Source organism: Anabrus simplex, chromosome 6 (genome assembly GCF_040414725.1).
Source record: "Anabrus simplex isolate iqAnaSimp1 chromosome 6, ASM4041472v1, whole genome shotgun sequence".
Taxonomy (NCBI): Eukaryota; Metazoa; Arthropoda; class Insecta; order Orthoptera; family Tettigoniidae; genus Anabrus; species Anabrus simplex.
The window spans coordinates 349993952-350019100 of NC_090270.1; the positions used below are offsets into that span (position 1 = coordinate 349993952).

The following is a 25149-nucleotide window of genomic DNA, read 5'->3' on the forward strand; positions in this document are numbered from 1 at the left end:
AAGAAATCCAAGAATATGTGGAATGAGTCAGCAATAAGATGATGATGAGACTCCAGTTTGAAAATGGCATGATAGATACATTCTAGTTGTATGCCCCACAAACGGCTTGCATACAGAGACAGATAGAAGTGCTACTGATGGGAGATCTAAAAGGAAAGGAAGATGTTGTAGGGCCCTTTGGATATGGAAATGTAAATCCAGAAGGCGAGTTGTTGGTGGATTTTTGCATGAGGAACCAAATGATTGTTGGAAACACGTGGTTTAGGAAGAAAAACAGTCAGAAGATTACAAGGTATGGCTGGGGAGATAGACGAACAAAGACTACAGTAGAGTCTCGATTATCCGACCTAAACGGGACCTGGAGTACTGTACCGGTTATGACCTGAAGTATTTTTTGAGCATAAGTTACGTTTATTTACCACGCGTAATGTTCCGAGCGCGCCTGGTTTCTTTACCAGCAGCGAGGACCAGCTAGCGAGTGTATGACGACTGTGAGCTGTGACGTAGCCACAGGGGCTAGCTAGACCGCCCGCTCGTCTCAACACGTGTTACCAGCCTTGACTGGTATTTTCTAGATTCCACGTCACTTGTTCTAGAGAGTTCGATGGAGAAAATTTTGAAATTTCTATAATAATGATGCTAGCGAATCGAGCTATATGTCATCTTGTTTGGGATCACCTAAACGTCCCAATGCTCGAGTTTCAAGCAAATCCATCGAGGGATTCCGGAGATATTCAATCAAACCATATTATGACGTAGACATCCCGGATTGAATAAAAGGAGGACCTACTGTAGTCTATTCACACAGTCTCAGCTGAGTAGTCAGCGGGGACACTCTTGCTGCTACTATCATCGTGGAACTCTGTCATTATACAAGTGTGGGAAGACGATTCTTCCAAGTACTATAAAGTGGACTCATAAGACTTCGAGTGTTGTAGAAAATTTTCTAAGTCTTCGTAATTGAACTTAGAATATTTACAAGTGTTAATTAAATGGACTTGTAACTTTTCTAAGTGTTTGGACTTGTATTATTTACGTGTCTTCGAAGCGGGAATTTTTCTAAGTGTTCGTGAAATGGACTTGTATTATTTACATGGGTTCGAGACAAGAATTCTTCTAAGTGTTCATTGAATGGACTTGTATTATTTACGTGCCTTCGAGACTGAAACTTTTCTAAGTGTTCGCTGAATGGACTTGTATTATTTTCATGTGTTTGAGACCAGAACTTTTCTACGTGATCATTGAATGGACTTGTATTATTTACGAGTATTCGAGATTGGAATTTTTCTAAATGTTCGTGAAATGGACTTGTATTATTTACGTGGAATACTTGCGACTGTTGAGGATACCATCCTTCTAATAGACAGTGATTGATTAACATTGCTAGTGATGAACTTTAACTTTCCAACGGCTTTAAACGAAGTTAGGATTTCACTTACATTTACTCAAAGACTTGTACATTTGCCAATGTTGGTTTAAAAGACTTATAAATTTTGTCAGTGAATTTATTTATGTGGAAGGACTTGTGTTTTCGTCAGTGGTCACTCAAAGACTTTATGAATTTCACCAGTGATTAACTTTAAATATATTCAAACTTCCAAGTGAATGGACTTGTGTTTTCATTCAAGTTTAGGCAAAGACTTGCACCTTCGCCAGTAATGAACTTTGAGTTTAACTATAATTTCACAAGAAGGGACTTGTATTTTTCGTTGCCAAAAGTTATTCAGGGACGAGGATTTTCCTAGTGATGAACTCTAAATTATTAATACCACTCATATCATTTTAGGAGTGTTGGAAGTCTTGATGTACAATTATCAAGAACTCTGCTTATAAGTTGATCATCCAAGGTGTTCATGGACTCAGTGCTACTAGTGACCTTGGGAACATCAATCTTCTCAGTCTCATTGGGCTGAGGTTGTACGTGACTATCTACAACATCGCCTGGATCACCGGGGTTCAACCCGGGCCTCAGAGTTCGAGACATCTCTACTCGCCGTCAATCCAGACAGTCCAGCTGCCTCTGTCTGGAGTATCTGGAATCCCTGGAGTCTTCTGGAACATGCTTCAACCAGCTTGGCTTGGTGAGCTGGAGAACCCGAGCCATACTATTGGAATACGAGGAAGACAATCCATTTCTACTTAGAGGTGATGTGCAAATTCATGACTTATTTGAATAAACTCTTGGTGCAATCTGAGTCAAAGTTTTTCTGTAGATAGGACCCTACCTCCTGTACCGAGCCTTAACTACAATTAATCCAGTTTTTCGCCCTGAGAACTATAGTCATGCTACTTTAATCTGAGAGTCGGGCTCTTTTACTGGTACAGTACATTGAGCTGAAACAAACAGGACGGCTATACTGAGGACTGAACGAAAACAGTCCAAATGTCTTATTACAAAAAGAAACTTTTCAACAATGTCTGCTTATTAACGTTTTCTTGCTGCGAGATCTCGCCATCGACGATAATCCTTCACTGTGAGTCATCGTTTCCTACTCTTGTTTTGAAGTGCCTTGTTCTTGGTCTTCTTCTTCTTGTTGCTCATTTTCGTTAGCATTCACAAAACCAATAATATCAGGGTCAGTTAGTTCAAACAGCTGATCTTGTGCACACTACTTACTCACATCTTGAGTCGTAGCATCCTCACAGCCAGGAATGCAATTCAGTAAGAGAACAATATTTTCCATGTCTTCTTGCACCACCTCCTCTCGATGTTCAAACTCACTCAACAATATGTTCCAAGACTTTGTAACGTCGTCGTTTCATCTTTTTCGCAAGACTTTGCTATCCAGTATCCAATGTCTTTCATGTTGTTTCGCTTCAACTTTTCTATCATGTCCTTGCCACTGACCATTTTCTCTATCAGGGATGAAAGGAGTTTCCGCCGATATTTCCTCTTCAGTGTTTCCAGTACACCTTCATCCATTGGCGGCATCATGACGTCACGTTAGGAGGGAGAATCGTGACTTTGATGTCATCATTTCTAAGTTGCTCTTCATTTGGGTGTGATGGAGCGTTGTCTAGGAAAATGTTTCTACATCTGGAACAAACTGTGTAAAGAACAGTCTTTTAAGAAGTCAGCAAACATCCAGGCAGCCTTCTGATTCATGTAATGGACTGGAAGAGCATGAACGGAAATATTTTTAAATGCGCTAGGCTTCTTTGCTTTACCGATCATAAGCAATTTTGCTTTTAAGTTCCCAGTAATATTACTACAGGCAAGAACAGTAACTCTTTCCTTACTACATTGTAGCCAGGTGCAGACGTCTTGGCTTGGACAGCGAGAGTTTTGATGCTAGCATCTTGAAATTCAGCCCGGTCTCATCACAATTAAAAATCTGATCACCGGTTAATCCTTCAGCAAGAATTATTTCTTGAAATTCCCTTTTAAATTTCACAACCTCATCGGATTTAGCTGACAGTTTTTCTCCACAAATATTAAGCTGCCCAATGCCGTACCGTTGTTCCAACGATCAAGCCACCCAGCTCTGGCAGTAAAATTAGGGTCCCCTTCATTAAACACTGCCATTTCTTGCAGAACAGGGCCAGATTGGCAAGCCCTTTTCCAGGTTTTGAGCGAACCAAACAAAATAGTGCTTCACTTACTTTTTCGTACTCACATTTTTCATCATTTTTTAAATTTTCAGTGCATCACTTGTTGCTCTGGTAGAGCACCACTTTTCAGTTTCCAGTCTCCCTCTGTAACATGTCCAACACCATAATCTGAAGCCATTCTTTGAAGAGTTTCCCCTTTGTCCAGTCTCTTTAACCAATCACTTTCTTCTGTTTACTTGCCATACTCAGAGAGGATGTTGCAACTATAACATCCGCACCCAACCAATCCTACCGCATGACTGCCAGTGCTTGTCCCACGGTCGCACCCTTCACACCGGGTGTCCCAAAATTGCCTCCACCTAAAGTTCAAATTAAGCTTACCCGTGTCGGATAACACGGAATGTCGGTCGGTTGAGCGAGATTGTACTGTATGATTGATCATCAAGAAAGAACACCGGAAGAACTTCTTAGATGTACAGCCATGCTTGAAGAAGCCTTTGGTGGAGATCATAGAGTTGTGATAGGAAAACAAAGTGGGAAACAATGAAAAAACCCCATTTAGAAGAGAGAAAAGAATTAAAGTATGGAAGTTGCAGGAGAAAAGCATACAAGAATTTCAAAGGGAAATGATACCCTTGGTATGCACGACGGAGATGGGGAATATTGAAGATGAATGGATAAGATTTAAGGAAGCACTGGTTGGATGTGCAGAAAAGGTGTGTGGTAGAACATCAGGAAATGTGAAAGACAAAGAGACACACTGGTGGAATTGTAGGACAAAGAGTAAAGTGAAGGAAAAGAAAATGGCATGGAAAACATCTATGAGTGAAGAAAGTAGAAGAAAATATGTGGAGGCAAAGAATTTGGCCAAGAAATTACTGGAGGAAGAAAAGAGAAAGAGCTGGGCCTTATTCACACAGAAGTTGAGAGAAGATACAGAGAGCAGCAAGAAATTATTGTATGGTATCTGAAGAAACAAAAAGAGAGATCAAGTAAACGCCAGATTTGTGCACGATGAAGGCGACACAACATTAACAAAGCCAGAAGAAATAGATGGAGAGAGTATTTTTAGAAGTTGATGACAGTCATTCAGTGGACCACCGGGAAAGGCAATTAGTTGATGAAGAAATGGGTAAAGAAATTACAATTAATGAAATTCAAATGGCAGTAAGAAAGATGAAGAATGGAAAAACTGCTGGAATAGATGAAATTTCAGTGGAGACGATAAATGCAGCGGACATATCGAGCCCTGAGGATTGTCTGGGAGAATAAGGAGGTCTCTGAGGATTGGCAATTTTCAAGAACGAAGATAAGAAAGTATTGAAGAACTACAGGGAAATTACTCTGATATCCCATGTTGCTAAGAAAATGGAGAGGATAATGGAAAGTAGGATTAGGTTAGGGTTGAAAATCAGATACAGGAAAATCAGCTTGGTTTCAGAAGTGAAAGGTCAACAACAGAGCCCATTTTCATGATGAGCCAACTAATGGAAAAGCAATGGGAGTATAGGAATGATGTGGTGATGATATTCATGACTCTGAAAAGGCATATGACAGTGTCCCCAGGACTAAAGTTTCGGACAGTCTGGTGCAAAAATGAATCGGGCAGGCATTAGTAAAAATTATCATGGCAATATACAAGGAATGTTGTATTTGTGTGCAAACACAAGTTGACAGGACAAGTTGGTTCAAAATATTATTTTTTTCTGCTAGTGGGTTAACGTCGCACCAACACAGATAGGTCTTATGGCAACGATGGGATAGGAAAGGCCTAGGAAATGGAAGGAAGCAGCCTTAAGGTACAGCCCCAGCATTCGCCCGGTGTGGAAATGGGAAAACCATCTTCAAGGCTACCGACAGTGGGATTCTAACCCACTATCTCCCAGATGCAAGCTCACAGCCACGCGCCGGTAATCGCACGACCAACTCGCCCGGTGGGTTCAAAATAACTAGTGGGCTGAGACAGGGAAGTGTTCTATCACCAATCCTGTTTACAATAGTAATGGATGACATCATGAGAACAGCAAAAGCAGCGTATGGAGGAAGAGAAATGAATATGTTATTTGCAGATGATATTGTGATTTGGGAAGAAGACGACAGGAAGGTTCAAGAACAGTTGAATGTGGATTGAAAATAAGTGTGGAAAAGAGTAAAACTCTTGTTATGACTAGAGAGGAGAAGGAAAGGAATGGCCAAATTAGACTTGCAGACAAGCACCTGGAAGTAGTGGAAATGTTTAAATACCTGGGGAGTGAATTAATGGAGAATGCTCGACTGGATGCTGAGATTAGTAAAAGGATTCAAGCTGGAAGTTGTTTCTATCATAGTGTAAGAAACATGTTATGGGACAAAGATGTGCCAACGGAAGCAAAGGATACTATGTACAAGATGTATTGTGTACCCATAACAACTTACGGAGCAGAAACTTGGACAATGACAAAGAAGGATGAGAGTCGAAGACAGGCAGCCGAAATGAAGTTCTTGAGGAGTATGATACGGAAGAGTAGAAGAGACAAAATAAGGAATGAGAAAATCCGGGAAGAAATTGGAGTGGAAAAAATGAATGATAGAATAGAGAAGAGCAGACTAAGATGGTCTGGGCACATAAAGCGAATGAGCGACGAATGAATGCCAAAAAAGGTGATGGAAATGCAAATCCAAGGAAGGAGAGGCCGTGGACGACCACGATTGAGATGGAAGGATACCATCCAACGCAGCATTATAGAAAGAAACCTGGACTGGGACACAGGAGTGGTGGAAAGACCGAAGAAAGTGGAGAGGAACCATATTTGCCCCTACCCGGCTACAGCTGGATAAAGGGAAATGATGATGAATCATCCTATTCAATATGGGATACCATCTAATAAGATGGAGTTTTGTACCCAACTTTATGGATTCACTTATAGAAACATTATTGTTAGTGAGTAAGTTCTTTCTCAAGAGCAACGTACTTGAATCCCAGAAGAGTTATATGTCTTAAGTTCGTAACAAATTATTTATTAGTACACTAGCTGTTACCATGGCTTTGCACATACATACATCATCATCATTATATACCATTATGCCTTTCAGCGTTCAGTCTGCAAGCCTCCGTGAATGTACTAAACGTCGCCACAATCCTAGCGCTGGGGCCTCATTTACTTCTATACCTCTTATCTTTAAATTGTTAGAAACTGAGTCTAACCATCATCATCTCGGATTCCCTCTACCTCTCTTACTCTCCGTAACCTAGTCCAGTATTCTTGTAGGTAACCTATCCTCCTCCAGTTGCCTCACATGACCCCACCACTGAAGCTGGTTTATGTGTGCTTTATCCATCAGTTTATCCATCAAGTTCATTCCTTTCCTAGCCTGTATATCCTCATTCCGAGTACCGTCCTGCCATTGTTCCCACCTGTTTTTACCAGCAATCATTTTTGTTACTTTCATGCCTGTTACTTCTAACTTATAAATAAGATATCCTTAGTCCACCCAGCTTTCGCTCCCATAAAGCAAAGTTGGTCTGAAAACAGACCAATGTAATGATAGTTTGTCCGGGAGCTGACTTTCTTCTTACAGAATACTGTTGATCGCAAACGCAAGCTCACTGCATTAACTTTACAGCATCTTCATTCAATCTCACTTACTATATTAACATCCAGGGAGAACAAACCTCTGTGGCAGACCGTTGTTCAGCAATCTTTGGCTGCTTACAGCTGTCCCATTGTACACACGACCATGTTGTTCAGGAGTCATGCAGTTATCCTACATGGGACCACTTTCAGGAACTTGTAGAGTGATCCATCTCTCCAGACTGTGTCACTGAGGTCTTGAGAGATCCTGACTGAAGACACTGGGGACTCCAACCAAACAATAAACAGGGAATTAAATGAGTACATGGACAACCAGACATTGAGGAGTCACACTGGATCTCTCCAACGTCTCTGCCAAAGTATGAACTCGCAACAATATAATTCGTAAGCTGCGTGGAACAACTTGGGGATCTACAGCTGCAACTCTGAGATGTTCAGCTTTAGGGTTGGTGTACTCGACTGCTGTTTGGCTGAATAGTGCCCACACATACCCAGATGAACACTACAGTGCAGTACCTACCAGTGCTAAATCATATCCCTCCTCCAGATCTCAGACGTAAAGATACTCTCCTAAGAGAATTCAGTAAAACAGTGAATAACCCAGAACTCTCGATACATAATGACATTGGCGATGCGAATATTAATCGTCTGCGTTCCAGAAAATCACCAACTAGAGATGCCATGAACTTGTGCAACAGCAACTACCAAACTTCTGCTGAATGGCAGAAGAGACTCAACGACAAATACTGCCCGACAATGCCTTCTGTGAAGATGCCGCCACATGGTTTCAACCTCCCTCGTGGACTATGGTCCGCACTGTGCAGCCTTGTGTGACTGTGGCGCTACACAACAGACAGTGAAGCACATCATCGAAGAATGTACAATGGGAGTGTTAGCGACTTTGCTCTTGCGACTCCAGAGGCTACAGACATACGTATACAGTGTAGATCTTACAATAATAGACGCTAAATAAAATAAACATCCGGGGAAAAGACACGTCCTAAAACTTGATATTATCTACCTGTTGCAGCTTTGTATCACCAATCTGACAGCCAGTTTGGTTCAATTTCTTACCTACTGATATCAATTTAGTCTTTGAAAGGCTCATTTTCATACCATACTCATTGCACCTATTTTCAAGTTCCAAGATATTAGACTGCAGGCTTTCCGCACAAACTACCATTAAGACCAAGTCGTCAGCATAGGCCAAACTGCTTACTACATTTCCACCTAACTGAATCCCTCCCTGCTACTTGATATCTTTCAGCATATGATCCATGTAAAGTACAAACAACAAAGGTGAAAGATTACAGCCTTGTCTAACTCCTGTAAGTACCCTAAACCAAGAAGTCATTCTACCATCAATTATCACTTCAGCCCAATTGTCAACATAAATGCCTTCGATTGATTTTAATAATTTACCCTTGATCCCATAGTCCCCAGTATGTTCCTTTGGTACCCTGTTATATGCTTTCTCTAGATCTACGAAACATAAACACAACTGCCTATTCCTCTCGTAGCATTTTTCAATTACCTGGCGCATACTGAAAATCTGACCCTGACAGCCTCTCTGTGGTCTGAAACCACACTGGTTTTCATCCAACTTCCTCTCAACGACTGATCGCACCCTCCCTTCCAAGATGCCAGTGAATACTTTGCCTGGTATACTAATCAATAAGATACCTCGATAGTTGTTGCAATCCTTCCTGTTCCCTTGCTTATAGATAGGTGCAATTACTGCTTTTCTAAAAACTAAAGGTACCTTACCAACACGCAAGGCTGCTTTGATAAAAGTATTCGTTCCTCGGTGCTGCACGAAGCCATCATTTGAAAATCCCTAAAGTATAAAAACTCACTGAAGAATTTACTCCAGGCTACTGAAACATGCGACATAGAACTGTACATATGAGAAACAGTCCTCTCTCAAGACGAAAACAAAAAGAATACGTGTTTCTTTATTTTCAATGGAGATTCTAAATATCTATTTCCATGTCAGTAACATCTTCAGTTTTTGAGATATAAGTATCCCCATTAAAAAAATTCAACCCCTTCTTCAGTCCTTCCTTTCCCCCACCGTAACCTAAATGGGTTTTCCGAATACAAAAAGTGCAAGTTTCTTTATTTTTAAAGGAGATTCCAAATACCAGTTTTCATGTTTGTAATATTTTCTGTATTTTAGATATAAGTATCCTCACAGAAAATAATTCAGTTGTTCACTTCTTTACCCCCCCTCCCTCCCCATTAAGTGGACTTTCTGGAAATATAAATGTATGTTCTTTCTTTTTAAGGATATTCCAAATATCAATGTTTACATCTTCAGTTTTTAAGATATAAGTATCCTCATAAAAATAATTCAACCACTTTTTGACATTTTTACCTGCTTAAAGGATTTTCCAAAAATCAAAAAAATATCTGTTTCTTTATTTTTAAGGAGATTCCAACACTCATTTTTCACTTATTTTCACTATCTCATAAGTGGATTTTCTGAAAACGAAGAAATACACGTACTTTGTGCTTGAAGACCTGAGGCGTGTACGGTGGTGCACTCTCTTGGAACAGGTACAGAGAATGAGAGGTTTGAACTGTTCTCTTACTGTAATATGACATCAGTAATACAGTTGAACCCTGGCCCTCCTCGTCCAGGTCAGGAAATGGCTGCCAGAACCATGAAACTCCCTCGTTGGCGAATCTCGAAGATCCACTAATTCCAGAATTCTCCAGATGATCTAGAATATCATGTAGTTGCACTCACTCGAGTCACTCGTACTACGGCTGGGTGATAGAGTACACTTTGTGATTTAGTCTCATGGAGGGCTTAAAGGTCTTAAAAGTTTGTAGAATTTGAGGATGCAACAGATCTTAGAGTATTGCAGTAAAATTATACAGAAGAATTTAGAGAGTTTATTCACAATGGAACAGTGCTATTATTTACAACACATACTTCAACTGTCTGCTCGAAGTTACTACGCGTGAAGTGATGATTCAGAGCAAAAGTATACTTGAATATTACCAATGTCCACGTATTCCACAGTTAATGAAATAAATAACACAAAGTTCAGTTTGTGGAAAGAATAAATTTAAGTTATTTCATACGGAGACTATCACTGCACAGTTTTTGTGGCGTAATAAAGAAAGTGACATAGTTCAAGACGTAAAGTTATTTCACACGTATAAGCAAATTTACAACGTGTTCGAAACACAGCCTATTCTCGGAGAAATATTAAGTTCAGAAATTACTGAATTAACTAATCAGCTAAGTTTTTTTGCTATTTGTTTTAGGTCGCACCGACACAGATATGTCTTATGGCGACGATGGAATAGGAAAGACCTAGAAAGTGGAAGGAAGCGGCTGTGGCCTTAATTAAGGCACAGCCCCAGCATTTGCCTGGTGTGAAAATGGGAAACCACGGAAAACCATTTTCAGGGCTGCCGAGAGTGGATGTTTGTTATTAGTGGTCCTATCAATAAATACTGCATAACTCAAGTTATATCCAATCATATACGTCTGATACATTCTTATTGTACTGGCTATAACAGAAATGTTTCTAAGTCCATATCAACGACAATCCACAAGAAAATGGGTAAACAGAATTTAATGAAAATCAGTATGAAGAGAAGGGGACTAAGACACTTCACCCAGGATGAAATGGTAGTTTATGTGAAGGCGCTTAACATTTAATTTTTAAATCCCTCCTATCGAGAAGTACTAGATAACAAAAGTTACAGGGAATAAAATTTCAGATAATTAAAATCAATCAACGGCATTTATGTTGACAACTGTGCTGCGGTGAGAATTGATGGTAGAAGGAGTTCTTCGCTCAGGCATCGCCCTCTAGTATACCTCTCAGGCTTGCGAACATCACGTAGGGACTACTTTGGCTGCTGTGGCGCTAGAAGTGCGGATGAAGGCACGTTAGGAACAACAAGAAAGAGGGAATAAACAGCGTGTCGAGTGTAGTTTCTTTATGTAGTTTACTGAGATTGTGTTGAGTTGTGATATTAGTGGAAGTACAGACTATTTATTTCATCATAAGAAGGTATGTAATGGTAGTAATTTATTAAAAGAAGTAATTACAAGGCATGCTTAAATCTCGCGCACCGTTCGAGTTTCTCATACCCTTTTAATCTAATTTCTTACTTCACTGAAGGCTATCGTAACATATTTGTTTTAATTAGTTACTGCTTACGATCTTGCCATAAAATGTCCTATTGCAGGTTTCTATCTGTCAATAGCAATGGTGTACTGCTGCATGCCGGAGTAGTAAAGTGAAAGGAGTATCACTTCACGAATTTCCCAACCGAACTGACATCAGAAAACAATGGCTTAAAGCTATTTCAAGAGCAGACTTCAGGCCCAATTTAAATTCTAGATCTTCTGTGGTATGCAGCCTTCATTTTTGTGAGTCTGACTATCGACCTGGATTGAAAATTAAAAAACTGCAGGATGCTGCTGTTCCCTCTGTTTTCCCTTCTTATCCATCTTACAAAGTCCAACAGATCAAAGCAGAACATAGACCTATTATAAAACGTTCAGTCATTGCCAAAGGTAAGAAACGGAAATATGAATCAACTGAGCCAAGCTGTGTCGAAAGTAATACTTCAGGTGTTTCCCTGAACGAGTGTCCCGCAAATCATGACTTTCATCGTTCCGTTGATGTCCAGTGCGACATTTTAGACAAGAAGCTACTCAAAATAGAAACAAATAAATTGCGACTAAAACTGTGGAGAGTAAGGGCTAAACTTTCATGTCTTGAAAACGAACTGAATAAAACTAATCAGGAGTTGGAGATTTATAACAATAATTATCATAAGGCCTTGTCAGGAATAATTAAAATAGCTGAGCATGATCCCTCAAATGCCAAGTCTTCATTCCTTCTTGAGCAAATAGCGAATTTTGAGAAATGCTCTCTGAGATGGACAGAATCCATGGTAAAACACAGTATAGTTTGGGAATCCATATCGCCCAAAGGTTATAGGTATGCTAGGAATGTTGCCTTCTAAGAGCACATTGTCCAGGTATTTGAGCGGCACAGGAGTTACGAACCTCGTGAAAGAGAATCTGAACATTTGAATGAGGCTGAAAGAGTACGTTCCTTGATAGTGGATGAAATGGCAACAACACAACAATTGCAATATGACAAAAAGCTAGATACTTTCTTTGGTCACAAAACCACATCTGTTCCAGATAATAGGATATCCGAAATTAAGAACGTCAGAATGTGAGGGAAGCTGAAATTCTCGCCAATAACTTGCTTTGTTTCATGATAGCGGGGTTATGAACTAAGTACAGACTTCCAGCCGCGTACTTCTTTACCAAACGAATCTCAGGCAAGGAACTGTATAATTTGACACTGTCTGTTATCAAAGAGGTTGAGGCTTGTGGATTTCTTGTAATACGTCTAGTTTCCAATAATCATAAGACCAATGTTAATATGATGAGACGACTTTCCAATAGCAAGATTTTGAAGCCACAAATTACTCACCCAAATGACCAGAACCGACCCTTATTTCTTGCATTTGACTAATGTCACAATTTAATGAACGTAAGAAACACCTTTTTAGAGAAGACTATGTTTGACGGAGAAGAGACAATAAGTGGCTCTCCAAAAACATTCTGGACATCCAAAAGCTCACTTGTTCCAAGACTGCACAGCGACTGTATACTTCATGAAAATGATTCAGAAATAGTTCAATATCCATGATGTTAGCAGTCACAACAACGCTAAGTTTTGCCCTGACAAGGTCCATTTTTTGAACACAGATGATGACAGGCTTCACTGTCTGGAGAGTCTGTCTTGAGGATGTGAAGGAAGCATGCAAGGGGCGAGTTTTCTCAGCTATTCGGCTAACTACGTGTTCTGTATCCGATACTTATTGTCGTCTGGCTTTCATTTTGTGCTAACTAGAGTATTTAACTTCTTTAGCATTTTGAGGAGAACTTCAGGCTGAATTCAAGGCCTGAAGATAGGAATTCCTTTGAAACGGCAAAATCAACATTCTCGTGAGATGAATGTTATTAGCTGTGTCAAGTCATCTCAATCAGTCCCATCGGAAGTGATCCCTAACATTCCAGGAACAGCGACAGAAATCCTGCAAAATCTTCACAAGCCGCATTGTACGTATACTCAGTTTTACAAAATTGATTTACTGTTGGTTATTAGATAACAGTATTGTAAATAATAACCATACTGTTATTACGCAGGTCTGGAGGTAAACTTGCTTTCCTCAGTGGGTTCGTTGTGAAGGAAATAAGAAAAGAAGTAACTTGTGAATCATGCCGTAGCCTAATTCAACAAGAAGAATGCAGTTCTCCACTAAGCAAGATCGGTGTAATATCTTCTTCTATCCATCAGAACGGTTCGTGTGGATTATAAACATTGTTAATGATTTCATGTGTGAAGCTGCAAAATTTGTTAATACAGGAGCTTGTACGACTTTAACTACCGTAGTTTTGAAGAGTTCGGAGGTTTTAAACTGCGAATCAAATGACAGTTGTAATATCTTGGAACTTGAAAATAGGTGCAATGAGTATGGTATGAAAATTAGCCTTTTGAAGATTAAATTGATGTCAGTAGGTAAGAAATCTGAGAGAACTGACTGTCAGATTGGTAATACAAAGGTGCAACAGGTAGATAATTTCAAGTATTTACGAAGTGTCTTTTTCCACGATGAAAAATGAAATGGCGTATGTCTTTTTAGTGCCGGGAGTGTCCAAGGACAAGTTCAGCTCGCAATTTGCAGGTCATCTGATTTGACTCCCGTAGGCGACCTGCACGTTGTAATGAGGATGAAATGATGATCAAGACGACACATACACCCAGCTCCTGTGCCAGTGAAATCAACCAATTATTGTTAAAATTCCCGACCCTGCCAGGAATCGAACCCCTGACCCTTGTGACCAAAGACCCTTTAGCCATGGAGCCGGACTTCCCAGGATGTTAATATAGTACGTGAGATTGAATCAAGGTGCAGTAAAGCTAATGCAGTGAGCTCGCAGTTGTGATCAACAGTATTCTGTAAGAAGGAAGTCAGCTCCTGGACGAAACTATCTTTACATCGGTCTGTTTTCAGACCAACTTTGCTTTATGGGAGCAAAAGATGGGTGGACTCAGGATATCTTATTCATACAGTATTACCCTCCATTTACGTTCCTGGCTTTTACGTTTTCCCATCTTTTACAACATTTCTTGTTGATCCCTGAGATTTCCTATGCTCACAATGTATTAAAATCCTCATATTTATGTTTGTGACATTTTATGCTTCCCGCCATTTACGCCTCAACCTGCCGTTCGAGAGCAAAAGTAATCAAGGTAAAATGGCGATGCAACTAACCTAAAATGCTTTGAGTAACCATAGCATGATGACCAAATCAAACAACCAGAACTCTTAGAAACCCAGTATTGAACTTCTGCTTAACCAACGCAGCGCATTCTTTGATATCAGGTGTTTAAGGTTATAAACTTCGTAGTTAGTTCCGTATTGAGTTAAGATTACACGTAAAGTAAATACAAACAATTATTTCCACCTTCTCAATACATATGTCATGCAATGTTTACAATACTGCAAGGACCATCATCAGCCGAGCCGAGACAAGTGTAAATTATATTGCTAACACAGATTGATGCGGTGAGAAGAACTATGAAATGATGCCTAACAAGTTGAACTAACTGTCTAAATCTCACATAATCGTATGACTTTTGAATGCAAGTAAACAAATATCACCGCAAATTAGAAGAAGAAGAAGAAGAAGAAGAAGAACTGCTTACCAAGATTCAGTGTTTGTCTTGCCCGAGTTTGTTATTTCACGGTTATTGTTTTACACTTGCGTTTGTTGTTGGAGTTGTTGGAGTTGTTGTCGCTGATTCGTCACAATTATTTTTGTTATTTGTTACGTTTTTTGTTCTTGTTACGTGAGTCGAGCAGTCAAAGTGAATTTCCGCGATCTTCCTTTCCCGCCGTGTGTATTTGTTAATACTTCTTTGTTATTGCTTTATTGTTTTCCTGCTAATAATGGAATAAAAAGGAAAGAAAAACTCACTATGGATGAGAAAGTTCGAGTATTAGAAAAGGCTGATTCGTGCCGCGGAACACGTGTTTCATTTGCACGCGAATTGCAGCCTCCTGTATCCACGCTGAATACAACTGTGAAAAACAGAGGAAGCATTACACCAAGTGCTTCAGAATGCGGACCAAACTCCAAGAAAAGGAAGTATGCGCCGTACTACATATACGAGAAAATGGAAAAAATTGTAAAAAGTTGGTTTGGAACTTCAAGAGTCGCAGGCATTCCAACTGATGGTGCGGGGAATGTAATGCAGTTAGCGATGAAACTGCGGAAGAATGGATCGACAGAAGATTGCAGAAGCTGACCAGCAACGTCGATGAAACTGGACTGTTTGTTACCGAGCAAGTATCTGTCATCCGTAGAGGGGGGTGAAAAACAAATGGAGGTCATAAGAAATAAGAAGTGTAAACAGAGATCGATTCTGGACTATTTTGGTAGGAAGCAGTGTTTGTGTAGTTTCCATTTGGAATAAATTGGTGTTAATGTTGTAAATACAGGTACAATAGTAGCAATTAAAATGTTTCATTCACAGAAAATGTTGCATGTTAGATAATTCTATAGCCACTCTAAGAAAGTAACTACTGTATATTAAAAGAATATTTCGAACCACTTACTGGGCGAAGGATGAGCAGTGTAGTCAACAGTACAGTAAATACTCTCTTAGTTAATAATACACATTTTGTGTAATATTTACCTCTTTTTCTATATACCTGTACGAGTTGTACACCAGTATTCCTTGGTCCCTAATACTGTCAGTTACAAGAAAGCAGCAAGAACAATGGCTGGAGGGTATTTGGAATGAGGATATAAAGGCTAAGTAAGGAATGAACTCAATAGATGAAGCTGTACGCATAAACCGGCTTCGGTGGTGTGAGGTGAATGGAGGAAGATAGGTTACCTAGGAGAATAATGGACTCTGCTATGGAGGATAAGAGAAGTAGAGGGAGACCAAAACAACGATGGTTAGACTCAGTTTCTAACGATTTAAAGATAAGAGGTATAGAACTAAATGAGGCCATAGTACTAGTTGTGAAGAGAGGATTGTGGCAAGGTTTAGTAAGTTCACAGAGGCTTGCAGACTGAACACTGAAAGGCATAACAGTCTATAATGATAATATATGTATGTATGTATGTATGTTTTATTCAGTTTAACTGTACTGACTATTTCAGAGTCAGAAGAAAATTAAATGTGAAGGCGCACAATATCGAAAGCTCATAAAATTGACTGACATTAACATTAACTTCTGGTCCATCAGCTACTCTGAAGTGCTCATTGGAATGACTACCATTATCATTTAAATATGGTTCTATATAACTGTACAAACGGCGTAGAGGAATTCCAAGCACTCTCTAGAAAATGTGCAGCATGAACTCATGAATCCTCTCAGTTTGATGTTATTAAATGTACACATTACTAGTTCTATGAAACATTGAATAATTTTAATACTTACAGCCGGGAAATCTTCACCAGTAATTGAAGATAAACTTTCTTCCTCTGCATTTGCTGCAGTAACGAGCGTATTTTCTTGCTTAATATATATAACTTCAACACCAGGGAAGGAAGCCTGTTGAACCGTTTCCTAGAAAGAAGAGCACAAACAGTAGGGAAAATGAAATGGCACACTCATTGCTTCCTGAGTGACAGTTGACCTTCGATGTTAGGCCCCTTAAAACAACAAGCGAGCACTAAATCATTATCTGTAAGTTCCCAACAAGTAACTTGTTTATCTACACTGATCTTTGTGGGATTTGGCTCACCTGCCTACATCAATCTTGTGTTTCTTATTCCATATTTTGTTTCATTATTGGGATATATGCATTGTTCTGGCTGTTTTCACTGTTGTTTAAATAATGTCTGTTTCTGATCAAACCTATTAAGAGAACAGGGAACTGGAAATCAAGTAGGGAGACTGTTAGTGTTGAACTCTAGAGGTATTGTAAAGAAAGGAAGAGAATTAAGTAATTTAATAGATATATATTTACCAGATATTGTAATAGGAGTTGAATCATAGCTGAGAAATGATATAATGGATGCAGAAATTTTCTCACGAAACTGGAGGGTGTATCGTAGAGATAGGATAGGAATGGTGGGAGGGGGAGTATTCATTCTGGTGAAAGAAGAATTTGTAAGCTACAAAAAGGTTAAAGATGACAAAAACCTGAAATTCTAGGGGTAAGGCTCATCTCTAAAGGAAATAGGCAACTTGATGTCTTTGGAGTGTTCAGACCAGGAAAGGGTAGCGCAGATGCTGATTCAGAATTATTTGATAAGATAATCAGCTATGTGGGAAACGATAAGGAAAGGAACGTGATCATAGCGCCTGATCTCAATTTACCAAATGTCAATGGAAAGGTAATGCAAATGACAGGAAACATGACCAACAAATGGCAAATAAGTTAATATGGGAAGGACAGCTGATTCAGAAAGTGATGGAACCAACCAGAGGGAAAAATATCCTGGATGTGGTACTGATGAAACCAGATGAGCTCTATAGAGAAACCGAAGTAATAGATGGTATTTGTGATCATGAAGCTGTTTTTGTGGTAATTAAAAATAAATGTGAAAGAAAGGAAGAGATGAAAATTAGCACTGTTAGGCAGTGCCATATGGCTGATAAAACAGGCATGAGGGAGTTTTTATTAAGCAACTATGATCAGTGGAAAACGGTAAATAAAAATGTAAACAGACTCTGGGATGGGTTTAAAGCAATTGTTGAGGAATGTGAAAATAGGTTTGTACCTTTAAAGGTGGTAAGGAATAGTAAAGATCCACTATATTATAACAGAGAAGTAAAGAGACTAAGAAGGAGGTGCAGGTTGGAAAGAAACAGAGTTCGAAATGGCTGTGGAAGTAAGGAGAAATTGAAGGAACTTATTAGGAAATTGAATCTAGCAAACAAGTCAGCTAAGGATAACATGATGGCAAGCATAACTGGTGGCCACACTAATTTTAGTGAAAAATGGAAGAGTAAGTATAGGTACTTTAAGGCAGAAACAGGTTCCAAGAAGGACATTCCAGGAATCATTAATGAACAAGGGGAGTGTGTATGCGAGGATCTTCAAAAGGCAGAAGTATTCAGTCAGCAGTATGTAAAGATTGTTGGTTAAAAGGATAATGTCCAGATAGAGGAGGTGACTAATACTAAAGAAGTATTAAAATTTACCTATGATAACAATGACATTTACAGTAAGATACAAAATTTGAAAACTAGAAAAGCGGCTGGAATTGATAAGGTTTCGGGGGATATACTAAAGACAATGGGTTGGGATATAGTACCATATCTGAAGTACTTATTTGATTATTGTTTGGTGGGAGGAGCTATACCAGATGAATGGATAGTTGCTATAGTAGCCCCTGTATATAAAGGAAAGGGTGATAGACATAAAGCTGAAAATTACAGGCCGGTCAGTTTGACATGCAATGTAAGTAAGCTTTGGGAAGGCATTCTTTCTGATTATATAAGACATGTTTGTAAAATTAATAACTGGTTTGACAGAAGGCAGTCTGGGTTTAGGAAAGGTTATTCCAATGAAGCCCAACTTTTAGGATTTCAGCAAGATATAGCAGATATCCTGGATTCAAGAGGCCAAATGGACTATATTGCGATTGGCATTTGATAGGGTAGATCATGGAAGACTACTGGCAAAAATGAGTGCTATTAGACTAGAAAAAAAGAGTGACTGAATGGGTGGCTATATTTCTAGAAAATAGAACTCAGAGAATTAGAGTAGGCAAAGCTCTATCTGACCCCATAATAATTAAGAGGGGAATTCCTCAAGGCAGTATTATTGGACCTTTATGTTCTCTTATATATATCGATGATATGTGTAAACAAGTGGAATCAGAGATAAGGCTTTTCGCAGATAACGTTATTCTGTACAGAGTAATAAATAAGTTACAAGATCGTGAGCAACTGCGAAATGACGTCGATAATGTTGTGAGATGGACAGTAGGCAATGGTATGATGATAAACGGGGATAAAAGTCAGGTTGTGAGTTTCACAAATAGGAAAAGCCCTCTCAGTTTTAATTACTGCGTTGATGGGGTGAAAGTTCCCTTTGGGGATTGTTACCGTGTTTTTGTGGTAGGTAGGCGTGAAAGAAGGTGCTGGGTGGTGAATGGATCTCAAGCTACTAAAGAGAAATTAATTAAAATTTAACAAGGTTATATTTTCTTCTCAAAATTAGATAACAAAAAATAGAACAGGTACTTAGTAGCCGACACACGATTTGAAAGGAACAATTTACACAGTTACCCCCTTTGGGGCTTCAAGAATCAGATACATAAGTCTTGAGCAAAGAGCCCAACTTTACAAATATAAGCTATTCAACAAAGGGGCCGAAAACCCCCAAACATGCCAGAAACATTTGCTTCCAATTACATATAAAAGCCTTCTTGAGGCAGGAACCACGATTTACAAAGGGGCTACTTGCCCTAAAGTAAAAGCCTATCTTAGGCCACTCCTAATTCAACCTTTAAGCCGGCCTCCAAAGTCATATGCACAGGGGTAAAATACCCAACCTACTGAGGTCTATTAAATGAAAGAAGGTTGATTACAAGACCTCTAAAATCACAATTTGAGAGGAGGCGAACTTGCACTCCTAAGACATTTTGTTTTTAAGACCTACTTGGCACTAGGCCGTAAATACAAGGGCTAATCCCATACTACCGAGGTGACTTAAGAACAAGACAATTTACATTACATTACGGAAGAATAGGTTGAGAAAATAAGTTCACCTCAAAACAATATGAGTGGGAGCTCGAGAGGGTTAGCACTCTCTATCCCAGGATGTAGCTTTAAAAGATAGAACAGATACCAGTTGTTTTTACATTTTAAAGGAAAGTTACATGGTGGAAGGCCTAGAACCCGCCCCGAAGGTTAAACTGCTGAGCAAGCGAAGAAAGAAGTTATTACTTGGCCATTACCTTGTTGTAGACGCCGCCGAAGAAAGAGGCGCTTCCCGCCTCCTGCTATGTACTTAATACACTGAAAGATGGAACAGAAGTGGCCTGGAGACCCTAAAATCAGCAGTTTATATCCTCTCGCGGAAGATTCTAGGCGTTAGGGGAAATAAAACACCCTCCCTCAAAGTTTTTATTGGCTAGGGAAAAGAAACCCCTACATAGAGGAAGAAGAAACACATTATTGGTGGAAAATTAATTAAAGGAATTCGGGATTGGCTAGATCCAAAATAAGGGGAAAAAGAGGGGTATACAGCCAACTTAAACCATGACAGAAAGAAATTTAACAAAGAACAAACTCTTGAAATAAAAATTTCTCCAACAAAATAGTTCTTTGACTCCGCACTAGGGTGCGCTATTGTTGATCTTCAGTAGTGTCCTCTAGAAGAGAAAGTTCACACTTCTTACTTCAAGCGAAACAAAAACACATCAAAAGTGACACAGTTCAAAAACTCAAAATTTTCCACGTGGTGACATCTTCTGAGAAAGTAGAGAATTAATAGAATAGATAAAGTTCAACCTTCCTCCAGAAGAGGAGTTTCAACTGGCGCAACTTTTAAATAAACGGTGTAGAGGTGTACCGCCCGGTACAGACCTCCCCCCCCAAAAGTTCCTCCAGGGGTGACACATGAAATCAGTTTGAAACAAAGTCCAAGTAATGATGTTGATACGAAGATAGATAGCAGAAGCATTTACAAGGTTTCTTAATTCAGTTTCAAAATGTTGTTGTTGCAGGTGAATGAAAGTCTTTATGTTTGTAGAATTTGAATTTCTGAAGATAAACTTTTAATACTTAAAGGTGAAGAAAAATTTTGCAATGTCCACCAAATATGGTTGTTGAATTCCCAAGTGTAGTTATTGCTTATGGTGACTGTCCATGTAGCTGATGTAGATTGAGTCGGATGGCCAGACCGGCCGTTGCAGCTTGCGTCCAACGGAGGCCGCTCGGACCCCTCAAGTACCCTGAGATACCGCTCGCCCGCACTATGAGGGGAGCAGAGGTGTTGAAGTACGCCGCGCCCGCGGTGAACAGATACAGGCTGCGGGCAATTAGCAGGTCGTGCGCCGCACATCAGCCTTGGCCGGGAGGAGAGCTCCGGCTCGCCGGGCACATGTCGTCTTCGCTGGAGAGGAGGGGGCCCATCCCCCTCCCCAGTTGCTGCACGGCGCTGCGCGGCTGCGGGGGCACTGAAACATTAAAGCTAGGCGGCAGAATTGTGTTGGACCATCATGTTTCTTTGAGGGCACAGGCTTGTAGAGAGATTGAGGGGCCAGCGGCGTGCAGATATCCATGGTATTCATTAAGCCACTGTGTAGAGTGGAGCAGGAGACGGGAGCGTGGTAATGGCCGTGGCAAAGACAGGATGGCAGTTTAATGGGTCGGGGCAGGTTTCACAAACATGCTCACATAAGAGACAATTTCTTATAGAAGGGGCAGAATGCCTAGAAATTGAAAACTCAAAACAAAATATAACCTTCATATTCCTTTCAAATTATATGAAGCAAGTTGAAACTAAATTTACACCGGTTTCACCTGGGACAGGTGAACCCTAAATATCCTCTCGGTAGCTGGATTGCTTAGTAACAATGTAACCGGTGTGAGAAAATCGAGAATGATACAAGGTCCATGAAATCTGGGGGCAAGTTTGCCCGCGGGAACAAAATTCTTGACCATAACCTGGTCACCTACCTTCAAAGGGGTGGGTCTCCGTCCACGATCATACCTTTCCCTAACCTTTTCATGAGACACTTTAAGATTGGCTTTAGCCTTCTTCCAAAGATCTTTAATGCTGTCCGGATCTATTGTCTCGGGTAGAATGTCATTCAGAGACCAGAGGTTAGAGAGCGGCGAGTTGGGAACAAACTTAAACATCAAAGAAGCTGGAGTAAACTTGTGAGATTCATGAACCGCTGAATTCAAAGCAAAAGCTATCCAATGCAGGGACGTGTCCCACCTGGAAGGATCTTCATGATGATAGGCAATGAGTGCGGACCTGAGATTACGGTTAACCCGTTCAGCCAGAGATGGTTGAGGGTAATAAGGTGAAGTAGTTACATGAGAGATGGACAAGTCAAAGCAGAATTTACGAAATAAATTTGATGTGAACGCCTTAGCATTATCAGATACAATATATTGACACGGACCAAAAGAAGCAAAAATAGAATTTAAGCAAGTAATGGTGGACTGAGCGGTAGCCAGCTTAGTCGGGAATAACCAGGAAAATCTAGTAAACCCATCTACACACACAAGGATGAACTTGTTAGCATTACCCTTTGACTGGGGGAAGGGTCCTACATAATCGATATACAGGCGTTCCATGGGGCGCGACGCTTGATGCGAAGACAAAAGGCCTACCTTGGTGGACATGGTGGGTTTACTAAGCAAACACGATTTACAAGCTTTTACAAGTTCACGGATTTCACCGTCCATACCTTTCCAGATGAACATTTCCCGAATCTTTTCACGGGTTTTAAAGATTCCAAGATGCCCTCCCAATGGGGTCTCATGATAATACTTAAAGATCATAGGTACCAGAACAGCTGGAACGACAACTTTCATCATCTTGTCATGCCTCGAAGGGCAACATAAAACACCATTCCTCAGAACATAAGGGACAACATGTTCCCCAGAAGAAAGGGTTTCCATTATCGGAGCCAGCGTCGGATCTTCACGTTGGTACTTCTCAATATCTCTAAAGAGCATGGGAGCATCTGTTAAGATGGCATTAACCTCAGATAGTATGGACTCGGAAGGTGATGAACTGTCGACAGGTTCATGGGTCTCGACGTCGTTAGAAAACATACGGCTGAGTCCATCAGCAACGACATTTTCAGTACCTCTGATATGCCGTACATCGAATTGGAAGGCAGAAATACGGATGGCCCAACGGGCTATACGACCAGTACGACGCGGCCTACCTAAGACCCAGCTTAAGGCTTGATTATCTGTCTCCAAGTCGAATTTGACATGTTCCAGATAGAGACGGAACTTTTCTAAGGCAAATAAAACTGCCAAACCTTCAAGCTCATATATGGAGTACTTTGCTTCTTGAGCTGACAATGTCCTAGACGCATAGGCGATGGGTCGCCTCCCTAGTTCAGTCTCTTGAAGAAGGACTGCAGCTACCGCCGACGACGACGCGTCGGTTTGGACGATGAATTTCTTCGAGAAATCAGGCATAGCAAGTACAGGGGCATTACAGAGAGCTAATTTAAGGTCTTCAAAAGCGGCTTGTTGAGAAGGTCCCCACTCAAATTTGATGCCTTTCCTACGAAGAAGGTTCAAGGGCGCCGCTCTATTAGCGAAGTTAGGAATAAACTTTCTGAAGAAATTCACCATACCAATGAATCTAGCGATACCTTTGATGTCCTTAGGAGGTTTAAAATCACGGATGGCCTGTGTTCTAGAATGATCAACTGCTACACCATCGGGTGACACAATATGCCCTAGGAAAGACATAGAGGGCTTAGCGAAGGCAACCTTGGACAACTTAACAGTTAACCCAGCCTTACGAAGGCGATCGAGAACTTCTCGCAGATGATCTAGGTGTTCTTCAAAAGTCTCTGAAAATACTACGACATCATCTAAGTAGTGATATAAGTACTCGAATTTGATGTCGGAGAAGACCCTATCTAGTAGCCTAGTGAGCACAGCTGCTCCCGTAGGGAGCCCGAAAGGCACGCGGTTGTATTCATATAAATTCCAGTCCGTGGCAAACGCTGTAAGGTGTTTAGACTCTTCGGCAAGGGGAATTTGATTATAGGCCTGATTTAAGTCCAAGATGGTGAAGAACTTGGCCTTACGAAACCATGAAAAACAAGAATGAAGGTCGGGAAGGGGCACAGATTGTAACACCACCTTCCGATTGAGAGCCCTGTAATCAATGACAGGCCTGAAGCCTCCTTGGGGTTTCGGTACTAGAAAAATAGGCGAAGAATACGCTGACTTAGAGGGCCTAATAATACCGTCCTTCAACATCTGATCGATGATTTCCTTCAGAGCCTTCATTTTAGGTGGAGATAGCCTATACGGTGGAAAACGGACAGGAATCGAATCCGTAACCTCAATTTTGTATTCAATAAGGTCAGTAACACCAAGAGTATCAGAGAACACCTCGGGAAACGACTGACACAGTTTGCGAATACTATCAGCCTGCTCCTCAGGTAGATGTCTAAGGTCTAACAACATCTCATCCTGGGTAGGCGAAATAGAAGAACATGACACAGAATTACACTTTAATAGTGGGATTTTACAACTAGAAGCAAATTTGAATGTGCACGACCTAGACAGCAGATCGAGCACAAGACCAGTGTGAGAAATAAAGTCAGCTCCCAATATAATGGGGCAAGACAAATGCTTGGCCACAAACAATTTGATTTTCCATGTAAATTTAAAAACACGAATTTTGACATGTAAGGAACCTAGAATTTCTAATGGAGATGAATTAGCCGAAACATATTTAACAGGAGATGAGTCATAGTCAGGGAGTTTACAAACAGATTTCAATTTAGAATACCAATCAGCCGAAATAATGGAACAAACACTGCCTGAATCTAAGAGAGCTGTTATAGGCTCGTTATTTAACTCAATCTTAAGAAAAGGAACAGGTGCGGGGGTATCCGCCGCAATCCTAAGACACTCTCTGGGGCATTCAAAAAAAATTTTTGAAGATTGCTCATTCCCTCAATTCTCGACCTTTTTGCCCGGGGCTGAGCCTTGGAAAGCAGAATTAGTCGACTCAGCCGAAGCCGCTAGTCACTTTTTATTATTGGCATAGGTGGAATTTGCACCAGAAGTTGAGCAGGAGGGGGTGCTATTTGAGTTTGGGCAATTCTTGGCGATATGTGAGAAAGCCCCACATTTAAAGCAGCCTTGTGATGAACCAGCTCCATTCCTAGTCCCACTTGGCTTGATCAGTGGACACTTGTTGCGCAGATGGTCAGGCGACCCGCAAGCATAACATTTACGGGGATTGACTGGTCGGCGAGGTGGAGGC

General features: G+C 40.4%; 1 protein-coding gene across 1 annotated transcript in view; it reads right to left on the bottom strand.

The window, feature by feature from the left end:
• LOC136875823 (zinc finger protein 813) overlaps positions 1–25149 on the bottom strand; it is a 166276-nt gene that overhangs the window by 61883 nt on the left and 79244 nt on the right. The window contains exon 3 of the mRNA XM_068228179.1: positions 16641–16769. Within this exon, the coding sequence (XP_068084280.1) occupies positions 16641–16769 (129 nt within the window). The remainder of the gene's footprint in view (positions 1–16640; positions 16770–25149) is intronic.